At 40.7% G+C, this 16,748-nt stretch overlaps 1 protein-coding gene across 1 annotated transcript; it reads left to right on the forward strand.

Annotated features, from left to right (window-relative positions):
• LOC114384389 (protein FAR1-RELATED SEQUENCE 5-like) lies at nucleotides 1–16,620 on the forward strand. Its single transcript, XM_028344061.1, has 2 exons — nucleotides 1–2,435; nucleotides 16,193–16,620. The coding sequence occupies exons 1-2, from the start codon at nucleotides 276–278 to the stop codon at nucleotides 16,364–16,366; spliced, it is 2,334 nt and encodes a 777-aa protein (XP_028199862.1). The 5' UTR covers nucleotides 1–275; the 3' UTR covers nucleotides 16,367–16,620.
• The last annotated feature ends 128 nt before the right edge of the window (nucleotides 16,621–16,748 follow it).

The raw sequence follows: 16,748 nt of genomic DNA on the forward strand, positions 1-16,748 counted from the left end.
TGGTTAAATATCTTTATGTTTTGTTTTGAGAGGAGAGCAATATGTCTATGGTGAGAGAGAAAAATATGAACATTTCCTCATCCTGCAGTTTGGTTTGAGGAGTTGTATAATTTCTTGGTTGTCAGGCGCGGACTTCTTACTGTCACTCGACCTCGACGACTGTCAGTTGTTTTCTTTTCCATATCTCGTGGCTTTGCTTTCGTTTCGTTGTAGTGTATATCCTGAATCCTGATCGCAGAAATAGTATTAGTATTTGGGATATAAATAAATTAGTGATGGATAACGAGGTGGAGGTGCTAGAATTTGATATTGGGCTGGGAGGAGGAGAGGGAGAATATGACGATGACGACGGAGGAGGAATTGATGAGGAGGAATTGGGTGTAGCCACTGGAGGTGGGGAAATATATCTTCCTGAGGGGGACCTCTTAGATCTTGAACCTTGCGAGGGCATGGAATTCGAATCTGAAGAGGCTGCCAAGGCCTTCTACAATTCCTATGCCCGTCGTGTTGGTTTTAGTACTCGCGTCAGCTCATCCCGTCGTTCCAGGCGCGATGGAGCTATAATACAGAGGCAATTTGTTTGCGCAAAGGAGGGTTTCCGAAATTTGAATGAGAAACGCACAAAGGATAGAGAGATCAAGCGCCCTCGAACAATTACCCGAGTCGGTTGTAAAGCCTCTCTTTCTGTCAAAATGCAAGACTCTGGCAAGTGGATCGTCTCTGGCTTTGTTAGAGAACATAATCACGAACTCGTTCCACCAGACCAGGTGCATTGCCTTCGCTCTCACAGGCAAATTTCAGGAGCTGCCAAGACGCTCATCGATACTTTACAGGCTGCTGGGATGGGTCCTCGTAGAATTATGTCTGCACTAATTAAAGAGTATGGTGGGATTAGCAAAGTCGGCTTCACAGAGGTGGACTGTAGGAATTACATGAGGAATAATAGGCTAAGAAGTTTAGAAGGTGACATTCAACTTGTTCTTGATTATTTGAGACAGATGCATGCCGAAAACCCTAATTTCTTCTATGCTGTGCAAGGAGATGAGGATCAGTCCATAACCAATGTTTTCTGGGCTGATCCCAAGGCTAGGATGAATTATACATTTTTTGGTGATACTGTAACCTTTGACACCACATACCGATCTAATAGGTATCGGTTACCATTTGCTCCCTTTACTGGTGTAAACCATCATGGGCAACCTGTTCTCTTTGGTTGTGCTTTCCTAATTAACGAATCTGAAGCATCATTTGTGTGGCTTTTCAAGACATGGCTTATGGCCATGTCTGGACGTCCCCCAGTGTCAATAACAACTGATCATGATTCTGTAATTCGGTCAGCCATAATACAAGTTTTCCCTGAGACCCGCCACCGTTTCTGCAAGTGGCACATCTTTAAAAAATGTCAGGAAAAGTTATCTCATATTTTCCTCCAATATCCAAATTTTGAAGCAGAATTTCACAAATGTGTTAACTTGACTGAGTCGACTGAGGAATTTGAGTCTTGCTGGTCAACACTTGTAGATAAATATGATCTCAGGGACCATGAATGGCTTCAAGCAATATATTCTTCTTGTAGGCAGTGGGTACCTGTATATTTGCGAGACACATTCTTTGCAGAAATGTCCATCACTCAGCGAAGTGATAGCATGAACTCTTACTTCGATGGGTATATAAATGCTTCCACCAATTTAAGTCAGTTCTTTAAGCTCTATGAGAAAGCACTTGAAAGTCGCAATGAGAAAGAAGTGAGAGCTGATTATGACACAATGAATACTTTGCCGGTATTGAGAACCCCATCTCCAATGGAGAAGCAAGCATCTGAGCTTTACACGAGAAAAATTTTCATGAGGTTCCAGGAGGAGTTAGTTGGGACACTTACATTAATGGCATCCAAAGCTGATGATGATGGGGAGGTCATTACATATCATGTAGCTAAGTATGGAGAGGACCATAAAGGGTATTGTGTTAAATTCAATGTTCTGGAGATGAAAGCGACTTGCAGTTGCCAAATGTTTGAGTTTTCAGGCCTTCTTTGTAGGCACGTTTTGGCAGTCTTTAGAGTTACCAATGTGCTTACTCTCCCATCTCATTATATTCTGAAACGTTGGACAAGAAATGCCAAAAGCAATGTAATATTAGAAGAACATGCTTGTGATGTATATACTTACTATTTGGAATCTCATATAGTTAGATATAACACCCTCCGGCATGAGGCTTTTAAATTTGTTGATGAAGGTGCGCGGTCTGCTGAAACTTATGATGTTGCAATGGATGCTTTACAAGAAGCTGCAAAAAGAGTTTCTCAGGGAATGCAAAATGAGGGAAAAATTCCTATCAATAATGGAAAGGTAAGGAGTCACGTGCTGAATGATGAAAGTCATGCTAATTACACAAGTGGGTGCCAGGAAGAAAGCTTGAGCCAGCATATGTCTAAGGTCTGATTTCCGTTTGAAAAATGTTTTTAACCTCATTTATGATATCTGTTTGAGTGCATTTTACTCTTTCATCCACCGTTATATGAAACCAATCCTGAACCTTCACCTAATAGCTTAAGGCATTATGATATTTTTTTTTATCAGCAAAGATAAAATATATATATTAATGAGTACCAGAGGTACTGGATAAAATACACTTTACAGATCAGATTGGTTTCTTGATAGACCTAATTCTGACCATAGATAGAGTGTGAATACAGAAATAAGACACATATCATGGTATATTTAAAAATCCTGCACTAAGATTGGTAGACCAATGATTATAGTGTGTGTTGAAGTCCTTCTCCAAATTTGTTAGCCATGACCCTAGTAAGAAGACTGCATCGTCCATCAATTTGTTTGCATTAAATGTACCATTTGCAAAGATGATGTCATTTCTGTGCTTCCAAGTGGTCCATGTCAATGCTAGCCACCACCATTTCCATCTATTAGCTCTCATTCCCCGTGTCACCCCATGAATGTGTTGGAGAAAATGTTGTCTAGGATGGAGTGGGAAAACTCCCACCAAGTTCACCCAAGACAACGATTCCCACCAAAGCTGGATTATCTTGCTGCAATGAAAAAATAGGTGACCTGCACTCTCCTCCACCAAACTACAAATGGACAGCTGGATTCTGCCACCTCTATTTGTCGCTTTCGCAGATTTATTCTGGTTGGTAGCCTGTCTTTGAGTAGCCTCCATGCAAATGCAGCAATTTTTTATGGAACCTTGAGTTTCCGTAGCTCCTCGAAAGCCCCATCCTGATTCTCCTGTGAGATGTCCTCCCTAAGCATTTGGTATGCAGTTTTAGCCGAATATTGACCACTTGGAGCTGCCTTCCACACCCATTGATCGCTAATCTGCGGCTGGATTCTGTGAAACTCAACATCTTTTAGGAATGCTACCGCCATATCTATTTCACTATCGAACAATGATCTCCTCCACCTGAAATCCCACTCCCAGCTTGTGTCTTTGAAAGCCCCCATATGCTGTATATTTTTGTCTTGTTGAACGGAGATACTGTACATCCTAGAGTATTTTGCTAATAGCGAATCCTCTTCCCCTATCCACTTATCCTTCCTAAATCTAAATTTATCCCCACACCCTACCTTCCATAATGTTGTGTTCTTCATTACGGCCTCATGTTGCGGATGTTGAGCTACCTTCTTTAGGTCCCTCCACCATATAGATCTGGTATTGTCTCTAGTTGCTTCATTTAACGCCCTCCAGCCACCATACTTTGATTCAAGTACACTAGCCCACAATTCCCCCTGCTGCTGGAATAAGTCCCACTTCCATTTGCCCAACAATGATAAATTAAATGAGTTGCTATCTTTGACTCCCAAGCCGCCATCATCTTTTGGAAGGCATACTGTCTCCCATTTAATCTAGACTATTTTGTTTTGTTCATAATCTCCACCCCATAGAAACCTTCTCTGTAAACTCACAAGTTTGTCCTCCACCTTCTTAGGAACCCTGAAAAAAGAGAAAAAATAGATAGGAATGGATGTTAGCACTGTCTTAATGAGAGTCACTCGCCCCCCTAATGATAAGTGTCTTTGCTTCCATTTCTCTAATTTTCTCTCACACTTTCTAATAATAGGGTCCCATGTCTGATATCTTCTCGGATCTGCTCCGATAGGAACGTCGAGGTATACGAACGGGAAGGACAGTAAGCTACAGTTGAGGTAATCTGCTGCTTCAGTTTTTCACCGTACCGACACCCGAAAAGCACCAAAATCACTTTTAGCAAAATTAATTTTGAGTCCCGATACCATCTCGAAGACTCTCAGGATTGTCTTGATTGCTCTTACATTCTCCATAGTTGCCTCACCAAAGAAGATTGTATCATCCGCATACTGGAGGATGCTAACTTCCACCTTGTCTGAACCAATTAAGAATCCCCGGAATAGCCCCTTCGTCGTAGCTTGCGACATAATTTCATTAAGTGCCTCAGCAACAATATTAAAAAGAAGGGGTGATAATGGATCCCTTTGCCAATTTGGACAATTTGGCAAAAGAGAAATAAGATCATCTTCACCAATGAATCCTTTGACAGCAACAAAATGATTGATGATGCTTCCTTTCTTTTGTGGACATGGTTATCAAATCTGGAGAAAGGCTTTGCAGTACACTTTAATCAGTGGTCTACTAATATCAGACAAGGCTTTTTGTATTAGCATTTTAATTCATGGCAGGGTGCCTTTTTGGTTCCTATCCAGACTCTATTTTAGTCTGATTTGGAACCAGATTATGGCCATCCAATTATATGTATCTCAAGTACCTCTGGTACTTTTCTCATATATATGAATATAATTATCTTTGTTGATCAAAAAATAAAAATAAAAAATAAAAAATGGATCCCTTTGCCTCAGTCCCTTCTGAGGAATGAACTTATCTGTAGGACTACTGTTTACCATAACTGATACAGATGCTGATCTTAGACAACCCTTTATCCATTGAATCCATTTAAAACAGAAACCCATCCTTCTGAGCATATAGATAAGAAAATCCCAGGATACAGAATCATACGCCTTTTCATAGTCAACCTTGAAGACAACACATGGCTTTTGGCATCTTTTGGCTTCTTCAACTGCCTTATTTGCAACCACCACACTATGTAACATGTGTCTTCCTTCTATAAATGCGGATTGTGTTTCATGGATGATATGGGGCATGACCTTCTTCAGCCTGTTAGCCAGGATCTTCGCAACTATCTTGTACGTGCACCTTATCAATGAGATAGGTCTATAATCATTCAGCACCTTAGGGATTAAGGCTATGAAAGATGCATTAGAGCCTCGAGGAAAAATTCCATTCACATAGAATTCATCCAGGAATCTCAGGAAATCAGGTTTGATAGTTTGCCAGAATTGCTTGATGAATTTGAAATTAATGCCTTCTAGACCCGGACTTTTATCACTCCCACAATTCCACACAGCCCTTTTTACCTCGTCTTCCTGAAAGCGCCCCACAAGCATCTCATTTTGGTGACTTTCAATAGTCTGAAAGCACAGCCCATCCAATCTCTAATCCCAATAGTTTCCTGGAACCGTTGGGAGAAGAATGCCCTGACTGCCTCCTTAACTGTTGCCGGCTCTTCAATCCATGCTCCGTTAATCATCAGTCCTTTCAAACAATTATTTTTGCGAGTGGCATTAATCATCAGATGGAAATATCTGGAATTGCAGTCACCTTCTTTGATCCACCTAGACCTCGCCTTCTGTCTTAATAGTGACTCGTGTGATTGTTTTGCTACCCATAGATCCTCCTGAAGGCGCTTCCTGGTCATCACCTCATGCTGGTTTAGTTGTCTGTCAGCTGTATCCTCTTCTAACTTATTCAATTCTTCCTCGATCTTCTGATACTTCTTGAAGGTATCCCCAAATTGCTCTCTGTTCCACAACCTGAGCTTGCCTTTGAGTGCTTTAATTTTTTCTTTTAGCACATATCCAAGGCATTATGATATAAACCTTCCCGACTTCACCTAAAACCAATCTTGAAAACGTACTCGAGCTGCTATGACCATGTAGTTAGAAGTTTGATCCCTGCCACTTTCATTCTTATAAATAAAGTTCAATTCTGTCACGATAGAGAAAACCTGTGCAATGGCCTTGTCTCAAGCCCTAAGGAATTGGTGTGAGGGGGTTAGAGATATATAACAAGTCTTTAACCTTCATCTAACCGCATAAGATTTTAAGAAAGTTGGTTGTTGGCACACCCTTTTTAGCCCTCAAGGTAAGGCTAGTTACTTTTTACTCAGAATCCTTCAATCACCTTTAGTTATTATGAGTGCTTTTGTAGATTTACTCTATTTAAGTCCTGATATATAGTCATTTGTGGTATTTTAAACAAAGCTCTGTTTCCTTTCCTTGATTCAAATATCAATTACAAGCCAAAGTAATAATGAAGACTGTACACTAATTTAGGAGTCTAAATTGGAAACAGCTAAACCTAACAATGAAATAATCTGAACAGATTAGAATCAGGAGGGATTTTATATACAAATAATCCCTTTAAGGAAGGTAGTTAGACTCTATTTTAATCAGTGGTCCAGTAATATCAGACAAGGCTTTTTGTATTAGCATTTTAATTCATGGCAGGGTGCAGCCTTTTTGGTTCCTATCCAGACTCTATTTTAGTCTGACTTGGAACCTGATTATGGCCATCCAATTATATGTATTTCAAGTACCTCTGGTACTTATTTCTCATATATATAAATATATTTATCTTTGCTGATAAAGAAAAAAAAGAGAACCTGGGGAAAAATAGAATCAGTCAATTATTTTTTTCGCACAGCAAAAATCAGATAGTATTATATATAAATCAGTACTAGGTGTACTGGAAATAGGATAATAATATACAAGGCATATTTGCCTAACCCATCCAACAGTTTCATGATCACATTAGCCAATACAAAATTGAAATAGCCCCCTAAGACAACTCCTCCTTCAAGTTAGTAGACCATTGGTTGAAGTGCGTATGAAAATCTTTGTCCATGCATTTTAGCCATGACCAAGTGTGGAATAAAGCTTCGTCCATGACTTTTTCGGGGCTGAAAATCTGGTTATTGAAAACCACTGAATTTCTATGCTTCCAAATAGTCATGGATAGAGCTATCCAAAGCACTTCCCATCTCTTGTCTAGATATCTTTTGCTATTCCAATGAGAGAATTGTATAAAATGATTTTTAGGGTCAATGGGGAAAGGGCCCACTCTACTAACCCAACTCAAAACCTCCCACCAAAGGCTCCTAGTTGATGTGCAGGAAAACATGATATGACCAACTGTTTCCTCCTCTACATCACATAAAGGGCATCTATAAGATAATAGAGCCACCTGCCTCCTTCTCAGGTTAGCCTTAGTTGGCAATCTGTTTTTGAAGAGTCTCCAAGAGAATGCACTCGCTCTTGGAGGAATTTTCAGCTTCCACATACTCCTGGAAACAGTGTCTTCAGCAGCAGAGGTGCTATCAACCATCAAAAGATTGTATGCTGACTTTGTGGAATAAGACCCGGTATTATCAGCCCTCCAATTAAGACAGTCCATTGTAGATGGATGGATCTGAACATCAGCAATGTACTCCATGAAAGTTGTCATCATATCGATCTCATGGTCAAAGAAATTTCTCCTCCATTGGAATCTCCATTCCCACCTGTTATCAGCAACTTGGCCCATTAGATTGATAGTAGAGTCGTGGTGGAGACTAATTTGATACATAGCTGGATACTTGCCTTTGAGGTTGAAGTCATCCCCCCTCCACTTGTCCAACCAAAACTTAACCTTGGCCCCATTACCCACCTTCCACCTCAAGTTACTGGTTAAAATATTATGGTGTTGCTGCTGGGATACAGATTTTAAGTCCCTCCACCAAGGAGAGATGTGTGCACTGTTTCTACCATATAGTAAGGAGTGCCATCCTCCGTATTTGGACAATAAGATTCTTGCCCAAAGCTGATGCTGATTATTCGCCAAGTTCCAGCCCCATTTACCAAGCAAGGCTACATTAAACTTGTTCAAATCTTTAATTCCTAACCCCCCTCTGCTCTTAGGGAGGCAGACTATGTCCCATTTGACCCATGGTATCTTGGTTGTATCATTATCACCTCCCCAAAGAAAGTTTCTCTGAATAGAAACAATCTTATGAACTACATTTTTGGGGATTCTGTAAAAAGACAGCAAGTAGATAGGCAGTGCTGTCAAAACAGAATTGATTAGAGTTATTCTGCCCCCCATCGATAGACACTTGTGCTTCCAAGAGGCCAGTTTGGACTCAAACTTGTTGATGATTGGTTGTCAAACACTCCTGCTTTTAGGACTTGACCCCACTGGAATCCCCAGGTAGGAGAAAGGAATGCCCATCTGACTGCAGTTAAGAAAGTGAGCTGCATCTCTACACCATGCCTCTGATTTATCCAAGCAACCAAACTGACTTTTAGTGTAGTTGATCTTGAGACCTGAAGCCAGCTCATAGCATCTCAAAACAGACTTTAAGACTCTAACATTGGCTGAATTTGCAGCTCCAAAAAACAAAGTGTCATCTGCATACTGCAGAATATTGACATCCTCCTTCATGCTTCCCACTTGATAACTGGTGAATAAATTCTTAGATATAGCTGTCCTCATTAGTCCTGTGAGGCCTTCTGCTACCAAATTGAAGAGTAAAGGGGCAAGGGGATCCCCCTGCCTTAGTCCTCTCTCGGGGACAAACTCCCTAGTGGGACTGCCATTGATTAAAATGGATACTGATGCACTAGAGAGACAGCCATGGATCCACTTTCTCCACCTTTCACAGAAACCCATCCTCATCATCATATAATTAAGAAAACCCCAAGAGACCGAGTCATAAGCTTTTTCAAAGTCGACCTTGAAGAACATGCAGGGTTTATTTTTTGTTTTAGCTTCAGCTATGACCTCATTAGCTGTCATCACTCCATGCAGAATATGTCTTCCTTTGATGAAGGCTGTTTGTCTTTAATCAATGAGATGAGGTAGAACGAGGGTCAACCTATTAGCCAAATGCTTGGATACAACTTTATAGACACAACCTATGAGAGAGATTGGTCTATAATCATTGAGAGATTGGGGATCATTTCGCTTGGGGATAAGAGCTATAAAGGAGGCATTGCTTCCTTTTGGGAAAGAACCATTGATATAAAACTCATCTAGGAACCGCATAAAATCAGGCTTCAAGATCTTCCAAAAGTGCTTGATAAAGTTGAAGTTAAGGCCATCCGGGCCAGGACTTTTGTCTCCACCACAATCCCACACAGCTGCTGTAATTTCTGCTTTTGTGAATCTGGCCACAAGGGTTTCTTTCTCTCCTTGAGCAAGAGAAGGTAGCTGGACACCATCCAAGGTTGGCCTGTTAAAATTCTGCTCAGCAAATCTTTCTTTAAAATGATTAAAAGCTTCATTTTTAACACTACTAGGCTCTTGGACCCACATCCCATCTATGGTCAGTCCTTGGATAGCATTGTGTCTCCTTCTGTGGTTGATCATTTTATGAAAATAAGCAGAATTTCTATCCCCTTCTTTTAACCATTTCACTCTAGCCTTTTGCCTCAACATGGATTTGTAGGCATTAGTTGCATACCACAGCTGCTCCTGAAGGGATTTCTTAAGTTCCACTTCAGCTGGAGACAGAATTCTATCATTAATAGCAGCCTCCAAGGCATTCAGCTCTTTCTTTAGATCCAGAATCTTCTTAGCAGTGATAACTCCATTGGAATAACTCCACTATCGAATGCAGTCTTTAATGAATTTCACCTTTTGCTTGAGTGCATATCCTCCCCAGCCATTAGGATGATAATTATTCCACTTGAGAGCCACCATATCCTGGAATCCCTTGTCCTGTATCCACCAGTCCATAATCTTGAAAGGCTTGGGCCCCCAATCAATGATTTTGGATCTCAAGAGGATAGGGCAATGATCTGAAAAATCTCTATCCAGCACAAACTGAGTGGTATCAGGCCATTGATCCAGCCAATTGTCAGATAAGAAAAACCTGTCCAGCTTGCTCATAGCACTCCCATTAGGTCTGTACCAGGTGAAGTTTCTGCCAATAGATCTGACCTCCTCTAAGGCCATGTCTGAAATCCAAGAGTTGAATTCAACCATGCTAGAAGAGTTGCCCTCTGTCTGAGATGAGCTCACTCTCTCATGATGGTATCTTATCGAATTGAAGTCACCTAGGATGCACCACAATTCATCATGATAAGAGGATTTCAACTGCAGAAGTTCTTCCCATTGATTTCTCTTCCTTTGTATATCACAGGGGGCATAGCCATTGGTGATTATAACCTTCATATTTTCCTTTATCCACCTACCTTCCAACAAAATAAAACCATTTCCCACAACCCTTTTATCCACCTCATAGGATTCATTATTCCAAATACATAAAAGGTCACCAACTGCATTACTAGAGGGGAGACATTCCCAATTGGCATGACTATCCCCCCACAGGTATTGGCAAAGCTTTTTATCAACAGAGTCCTTTTTAGTTTCTTGAATACAGAGAATATCAACTTTGTTGGCCAGAGTGAACTTCCGAATGGCTGACCTCTTGGCTCCACTACCTAAACCTCTCGAGTGAATGGACAAAATATTCATGGTTCATGGTGATGCTTTCCATCTCTGCTGCTACTGCAGATGTGTTACAACTGCTATCTACTTCCCTCTTCTTCTGGACCATATTTGTATTGTTCTCCGCAAAGGATAATCCCAAGTCTCTAGCTATCTCCCAGTGGGCATCATCCTCCACTCCATAATAATCATTGTTGAAGCTACTTGGTGAGATGGGGCTATGAGAAGGCCGCTCCTGAGTAGGGGTCAATGGGGCTGTATCTAAAACCCGAGAAATGCCTCCTTCGTTGTTAAGTTTGGTCTTACTAATTGTACCCAACTTCTCTGATTCACCCCCTTCTCCAGTCTTATTAAAAACTGGGTTCAGATTTAGTTGGGCCGTGGATTTTGCTGTTCCACACTCCTTTTTTCTTCTATACACTTTGAAGACAAAGCTTGTTTTACCACCATTTGTACCTGGGCCACTGTTTTCCAAGCCCAATAACTTCTTTACCCCCTCCCCCTGCAAGTCTTGGGAACTATTGTCCGTTTCAGTCAATCCCGGCAATTTTGAATCGTGGTTGACTGCTGGATATTCCTCGGAATTCATGACCACAGGATATTCCTCCAAAACCCGATGGATACTTCCCTCCTCTGAAACGTCTTTGACCTTTTCAGCAGCTACAATTTCCGCAAATGGCATCTGATTTTGGCTAGTGCAGGAAAGCCTAAGGTCTGGCATTCCTTTACCATGTAAATCCACAGGGAAATGGCCGTTGCAATGCTGTTGGTCCTCTCTCCTAGGTGTCAGCTTCACAGGACCATGAGCTGACTTGTACCATCTGCATGTCGACACGTCATCACCAGTCTTGGGGTCACCGTGATTCCGCCACCGACGGGAACCATGGTCCCAGCATCTCCGACCCGTTTCCACCATACCAGGCGAGGGCCACTGGGTGGGGGAGTCTCCGAAGTAGTCACCGGAACTACGTTCGGGAGGAACTCCACAAGGGACCAGGTTGTTTGGCTCTGCATCCGAGGCATCCATTTCCGTAGAGAAAGGAGACGGCGGAAAGCCCTCCTCAGGTTTGAAACGTGCCGTCCGACTCCACCCAGAGGCCATGTCCTCACGAATCTCCAGACAGTGCCGACTTCTGTCCACTACAACGTTCACCGAAAGAGCTATCGATGGTTTCTCCTTCGTGCGTACCAAGACCCGCGCGATGTCCATCCTCACCTTATCCTCCGTTGCCGCATCTAGCTCCACAAGTTCCCCACATGTCTCCACTATGGTTGCGAAGTGTTCTGTTTCCCAAGCTTGCAGAGGAACGCCCCAAATGAGAAGCCAGGTTAGGCGATATGACGGCATCAACTCCGGCGTCCACTTCTGAATAGAAGAGAAAGGAGTCCCTCCTTTACCGAGTTCCTGTTGGTTGATTTTGTCAGCCGTGTCGTCATCCATTTCATGGAAGATGACCATATCTTCTCCCTAATATGCGGGTTTCACGTCCATTCCAAACATCCCCTGCATCTCCTCCTCCACCTTTTCGAACATTCCTTTGTTTTTTAAACGACCCACCCAAACATTGTCAAGCCATTTTGTTTTCTCCTTTTTCGTTTGGATAATAATGGACTCTGCAACGTTCCCCGTCATGAGCCCCTGTAGCTCGTTTCCTTCCGGCGTGCCATGTAGCTCCTTTCCTTCCTGCGTGCGATTGTGTCTCACCACTTCCGCATATGATTTTAGCTTTGGCGGTAAAATGTTATGGTGTTTCGTCTGCTCATTTACTACATACTCCATGAGTTTAACTCCTGCTCTACCTTGAGTCCCCGGTTGAGTGTTGTCTACCCTGTGGCCTCCTCTCTGAAATTTTGGTTTATTGACGAACAGCTTCATCCCCTTTATATATAAATTGTATCGAGTATTCTCTCCAGTCGATCTCCGTCTTCTACCCCCTTGAACCTTACGAAACCATACCTATGGCCTTGTTTATTCCTCTTCGTAGGTATAAACACCTCCCATACTTTTCCCCACTCCTGAAAAATCTTCCAGAGATCTTTTTCGCGGACATAATCAGGAAAATGGGAGAAATAGAAAGAGGTGATGTCTGGTATGTCCCTCCACGATGATGATGATCCCCTTCCACGTGTGGTTGTCTGGTAATTGTCGTGTTGACCAGCTATATCTTTTCCATGTGCCGATTGGGGTTTCGTTTGAGCCTTTCTCCTACCCTTCACTTGAGTCCATGAGCCCTGGTGTTGGTTGGTTTGAATCCCGCGCTGCTCTTCTTCTAATTTGTAGGTAGTATTTGCTTCGAAATCTTCTCTCCTTGTTCCATATTCGCGCCATCTTTGTGAGTGTGGACTGTTTACTTTCACTCTTTGGTTGTCTCTTTCCCTACTACGGCCTCTCTCCCTCGTTGTCTCCTTTCGTCTATCTCTTCCTCTCTCTCTCCCACTCTCTCTTCCTCTCTCTCTCCCTCTCGCTCGCTAGCTCTGACTGTCTCTCTTGTTCTCTTTCTCTCTCTCGCCCTCTCTCTCTCGCGTGTAGCTAGGTATCTAATCTTATAACCTTCAATTATGACTGATTACTATTTTCAAATCTGTCAACATTAAACATTCCCCCTTCAGCTGGGTGATAGATGCCAACCATACTCAGTTTGGATCTTAGGTTGTGTAGAAACTCTAAAGAAGAGAAAAGGGATTTGTATATTGCATTTAGAAAATATTACAAAGCCACTGAGATCTCTTACAAGAGCAGTATTTATACTGCTGAGATTCAGTTGTAACTGAAATCTAACTAGAGCTAACTGTCAACTGACTACAGTTATAAAACTAACCAGAGTTAGTTACTCATATACACTTACATTGTCATAGTTTGATCTTGGAAGAGCTTTAATAAAGGCATCTTCTGTTTGGTGGTATTAATGAACATGACAGGCCATATAGAGCCTGTTATGTTCTTTATTCAGCGTGGTCCTCATACATCATTTTGGATTAGTGATATTACAGTATACTTACTCAGTGTCTTTTCTTTTGCTTTTTAGATAGGGGACAGCTGTCACACTGAGAGTTAGTTAGGTTTTCTGTTTTGTATTGCACAGCTATAAATAGCTATCTTCTCCTTTGTTGTAAACCAACAATTCTCAGAATTTCAATAGTACAAATTACAGTTCTGTTCATAAATTCTAATATGGTATCCAGAGCACAGTTAGATTCTTAACCTAGATCTATGGCTTCTGATCAAAATCCTCCTCCACCTCTGACACTTCCATTCAATGTGGAACCTATTTCTACCTTTCTGCTGCTGTCATTTGGTGGCTGCTGTTACTTTCTCACTCTATTTCAGAGAAATTATATACGAAAAACTATCTCTTCTGGTATCAACATCCTGTGATTAAATGCCACCACCGATTGCAAATTTTTCTTGTCAATCCTCAAATTCCTCACTGTTGAAGATCATGACACTGGCTGAGTCTCTGCTTCTTATCTTGCTTGGGAGCAGCAAGACCAACTTCTCTTATCATGGCTTCAATCGTCTATTTCATGCTAAATGCTTGGCTGTGTTATTGGTTGCAAATCTTTGTGGCAACTTTGGGAGAAGATTCACATTTTCATTTGCACACTAATGCGATCGCACTGAGCTACGCAGCACTACACTTGAGAATAGCAACATATCTGAATTCTTGCTTCGTATTCGGGCCTTAGTTGGTACTCTAATGGCGATTGGAGACTTTGTTTCTTCTAAAGAACAAATTGATATTATTCTGGAAGGGGTGCTGGAGCGAATATAGTAGCAAGTTCTACTCTCTTATCAGTAGCAAATATGAACAAATTGATCTACTTCTAATGCCTCACCACAACTTCCTCTGCAGAATCTGACTGAGCAAGGTTTATCTCAGTTCTTTGACTCTAATGGTGGTAATCGCTGTGTTGCTTGTCCCACTGGCAGAGGTGGCTGCAGACCTGCAGTGGCCGTAATGGTGGTCATGGAGGCCATGGCAGATATTCAAGTGTTCAATGTCAAGTTTGTCGCAAATTTGGACATGATGCTTCTGTTTGCTATCATCATTTTGATGAAAACTGTGCCTACTATGTCTCTGAATCCTTCTTCAGTCAATCCTCCACTACATCAAGGTATCCTCCACCTAGGGTTCCCTCTCAATTTCCTTTTTCTGGTTCCTATTTATTCATGCCTCAAGGACATGTTTCTGTTGCGCTTCATGCTATACCACCGCAGGCTCCCTTCATAAACCCTAATTTCTCAAATAATTTTTTGCACCCCACTCCTCAAGCTATGCTTACCAGCACTAACCTCAAGGTTCAGCAAGTTGGTACCCTAACTCAGGTGCCTCCCATCATGTGACTAATGTTTCCCAGAATATTCAACAACTCCTATAGGGAAGTTAACTACTTATGGTAGATTTTCTGCACTAAACTGCCTATTTTCTCCCTGAATAAATGATTTTGGACAAATTTACTTTCCATAGAATATTTACATCACTTGGCTATAAGTACATCAATTATGACTTATTGAGTCAATTATGGACTTATCTTTTGAAGATCAAATTCTGGTAACTTATCTTTTAAAAAGCAAATTGGTAGTTTAATAATTAATATATTTAGAGAGGAAAAGGAATATCTTAATAACGAATCACGATTGAACAAAGTTGGCCCTTCAACAGATAAATCCCTTGAGTGTTTTCCTTATTTGGCCTCTTGTCTAACCAAGCTCTTTATGTTTTGTTTGGTGATTTCATCCTTGCAATTCTGAGTTCACATATGAATATAATGATCAGTTTTCCTTGTTCCTCTTGGATTGGTATTTTGCCAGTCTGATTAATGCACTCGGTTGTCTGATGTGCATTTTTCACCCTTATTTAAGAGAATTGTCTTAATTATGACTGGGTTAATCAAGTATGCATATTGTGCTGAACCTAGTTTTCCTCTGTAATGTTTTTTTTATCCTCAATGCTAATTTTAAAAATACTTGCACCACATATCATCTCATAATTAAAATCTTTAATTAAGATATGGTGTATGATCTTAGTTGTGGGTTTTAAGAAACTAATGTTAATGACATTGGCCTGTAGATGATGTACATTGTGAATGTTAGTATTATGAGGTTATGTTTGGTGGTATTATGATGATAGAGTATTCCTTCTTCAGGATGCATTTACTTAGATATCATAATTACCAACCTATTGACTGGATATTGTCTGATATCCACTTTAGCTTAAGATTTTGTTAACTTACCTGTCTAGCTTCTGCTATTTGATGGAACAGAAGCATGTGCATATTTGTGTCCTTGTGAAATTTGTCAAAAGTGCTTTCAGGTCCATAAATCCATTTTATTCTTGCATGCATGCATTTGGTTGGGGAAGGTTAAATATTAATGATGTGGAAAGATATATGAAAACTTCGTTACTGTTTTGCTTTGCGTGTCTTTTCATTTTCTTCTATTTAGGGGGATTTATATATTATTCTTCCCCTAGATGTACGTTCTCATTTCTTTCAAATATTATATTCTTTCTGAAGAAAGAAAACATTTATTGTGTAACAAATTTTTTAATATCATTGGTTTTAAATATATAATCATTCATGCTTAAGTATGCTTTTGTTTATTTTAGTTTCATTGCTTTATGTCCTGCAGGATGATTTGGATAAGAATATTAGAAAACTTATGAATGAGCTTGAGTGTGCAAATCGGAAGTGTGAAATTTATCGGTCCAACCTGCTTTCTGTTTTGAAAGCTGTTGAGGATCACAAGCTAGAGTTATCAGTTAAGGTGGAAAACATCAAGATAAGCATGAAAGATGGCATCTAAAGACTATGGAGAATTAACATTGAAACTGATAGGAAAACAAATTCTATTTTGGCAATCCAGTCGCGCATCAATAATGATCCCATGACAACCCGCCGCCCCACAATTGTCTTGTAGCCCTCTTGTGATGTATAAAGTTGGTTTGCACTGTATTATTTTTTTGTTCAGTACTAAATTTATTATATTGATGTCAACTTTTATAGTCCAAGTTTTCTTTAAGAAAATAATAATTTAGCACATATACGTCATCGTATTAATATTTTTCTGAGTTTAATAATTGCTTACATAGTTTTTTCTTTTTTAAGGAATTGCTTACATAGTTTTTAACTCACAAACTGAACTATTTGATTTGCCTAAAGTCCAAGTGTTTGAACAACTGTTTATG

The sequence above is a fragment of the Glycine soja genome, chromosome 14 (assembly GCF_004193775.1).
Source record: "Glycine soja cultivar W05 chromosome 14, ASM419377v2, whole genome shotgun sequence".
Classification (NCBI taxonomy): Eukaryota; Viridiplantae; Streptophyta; class Magnoliopsida; order Fabales; family Fabaceae; genus Glycine; species Glycine soja.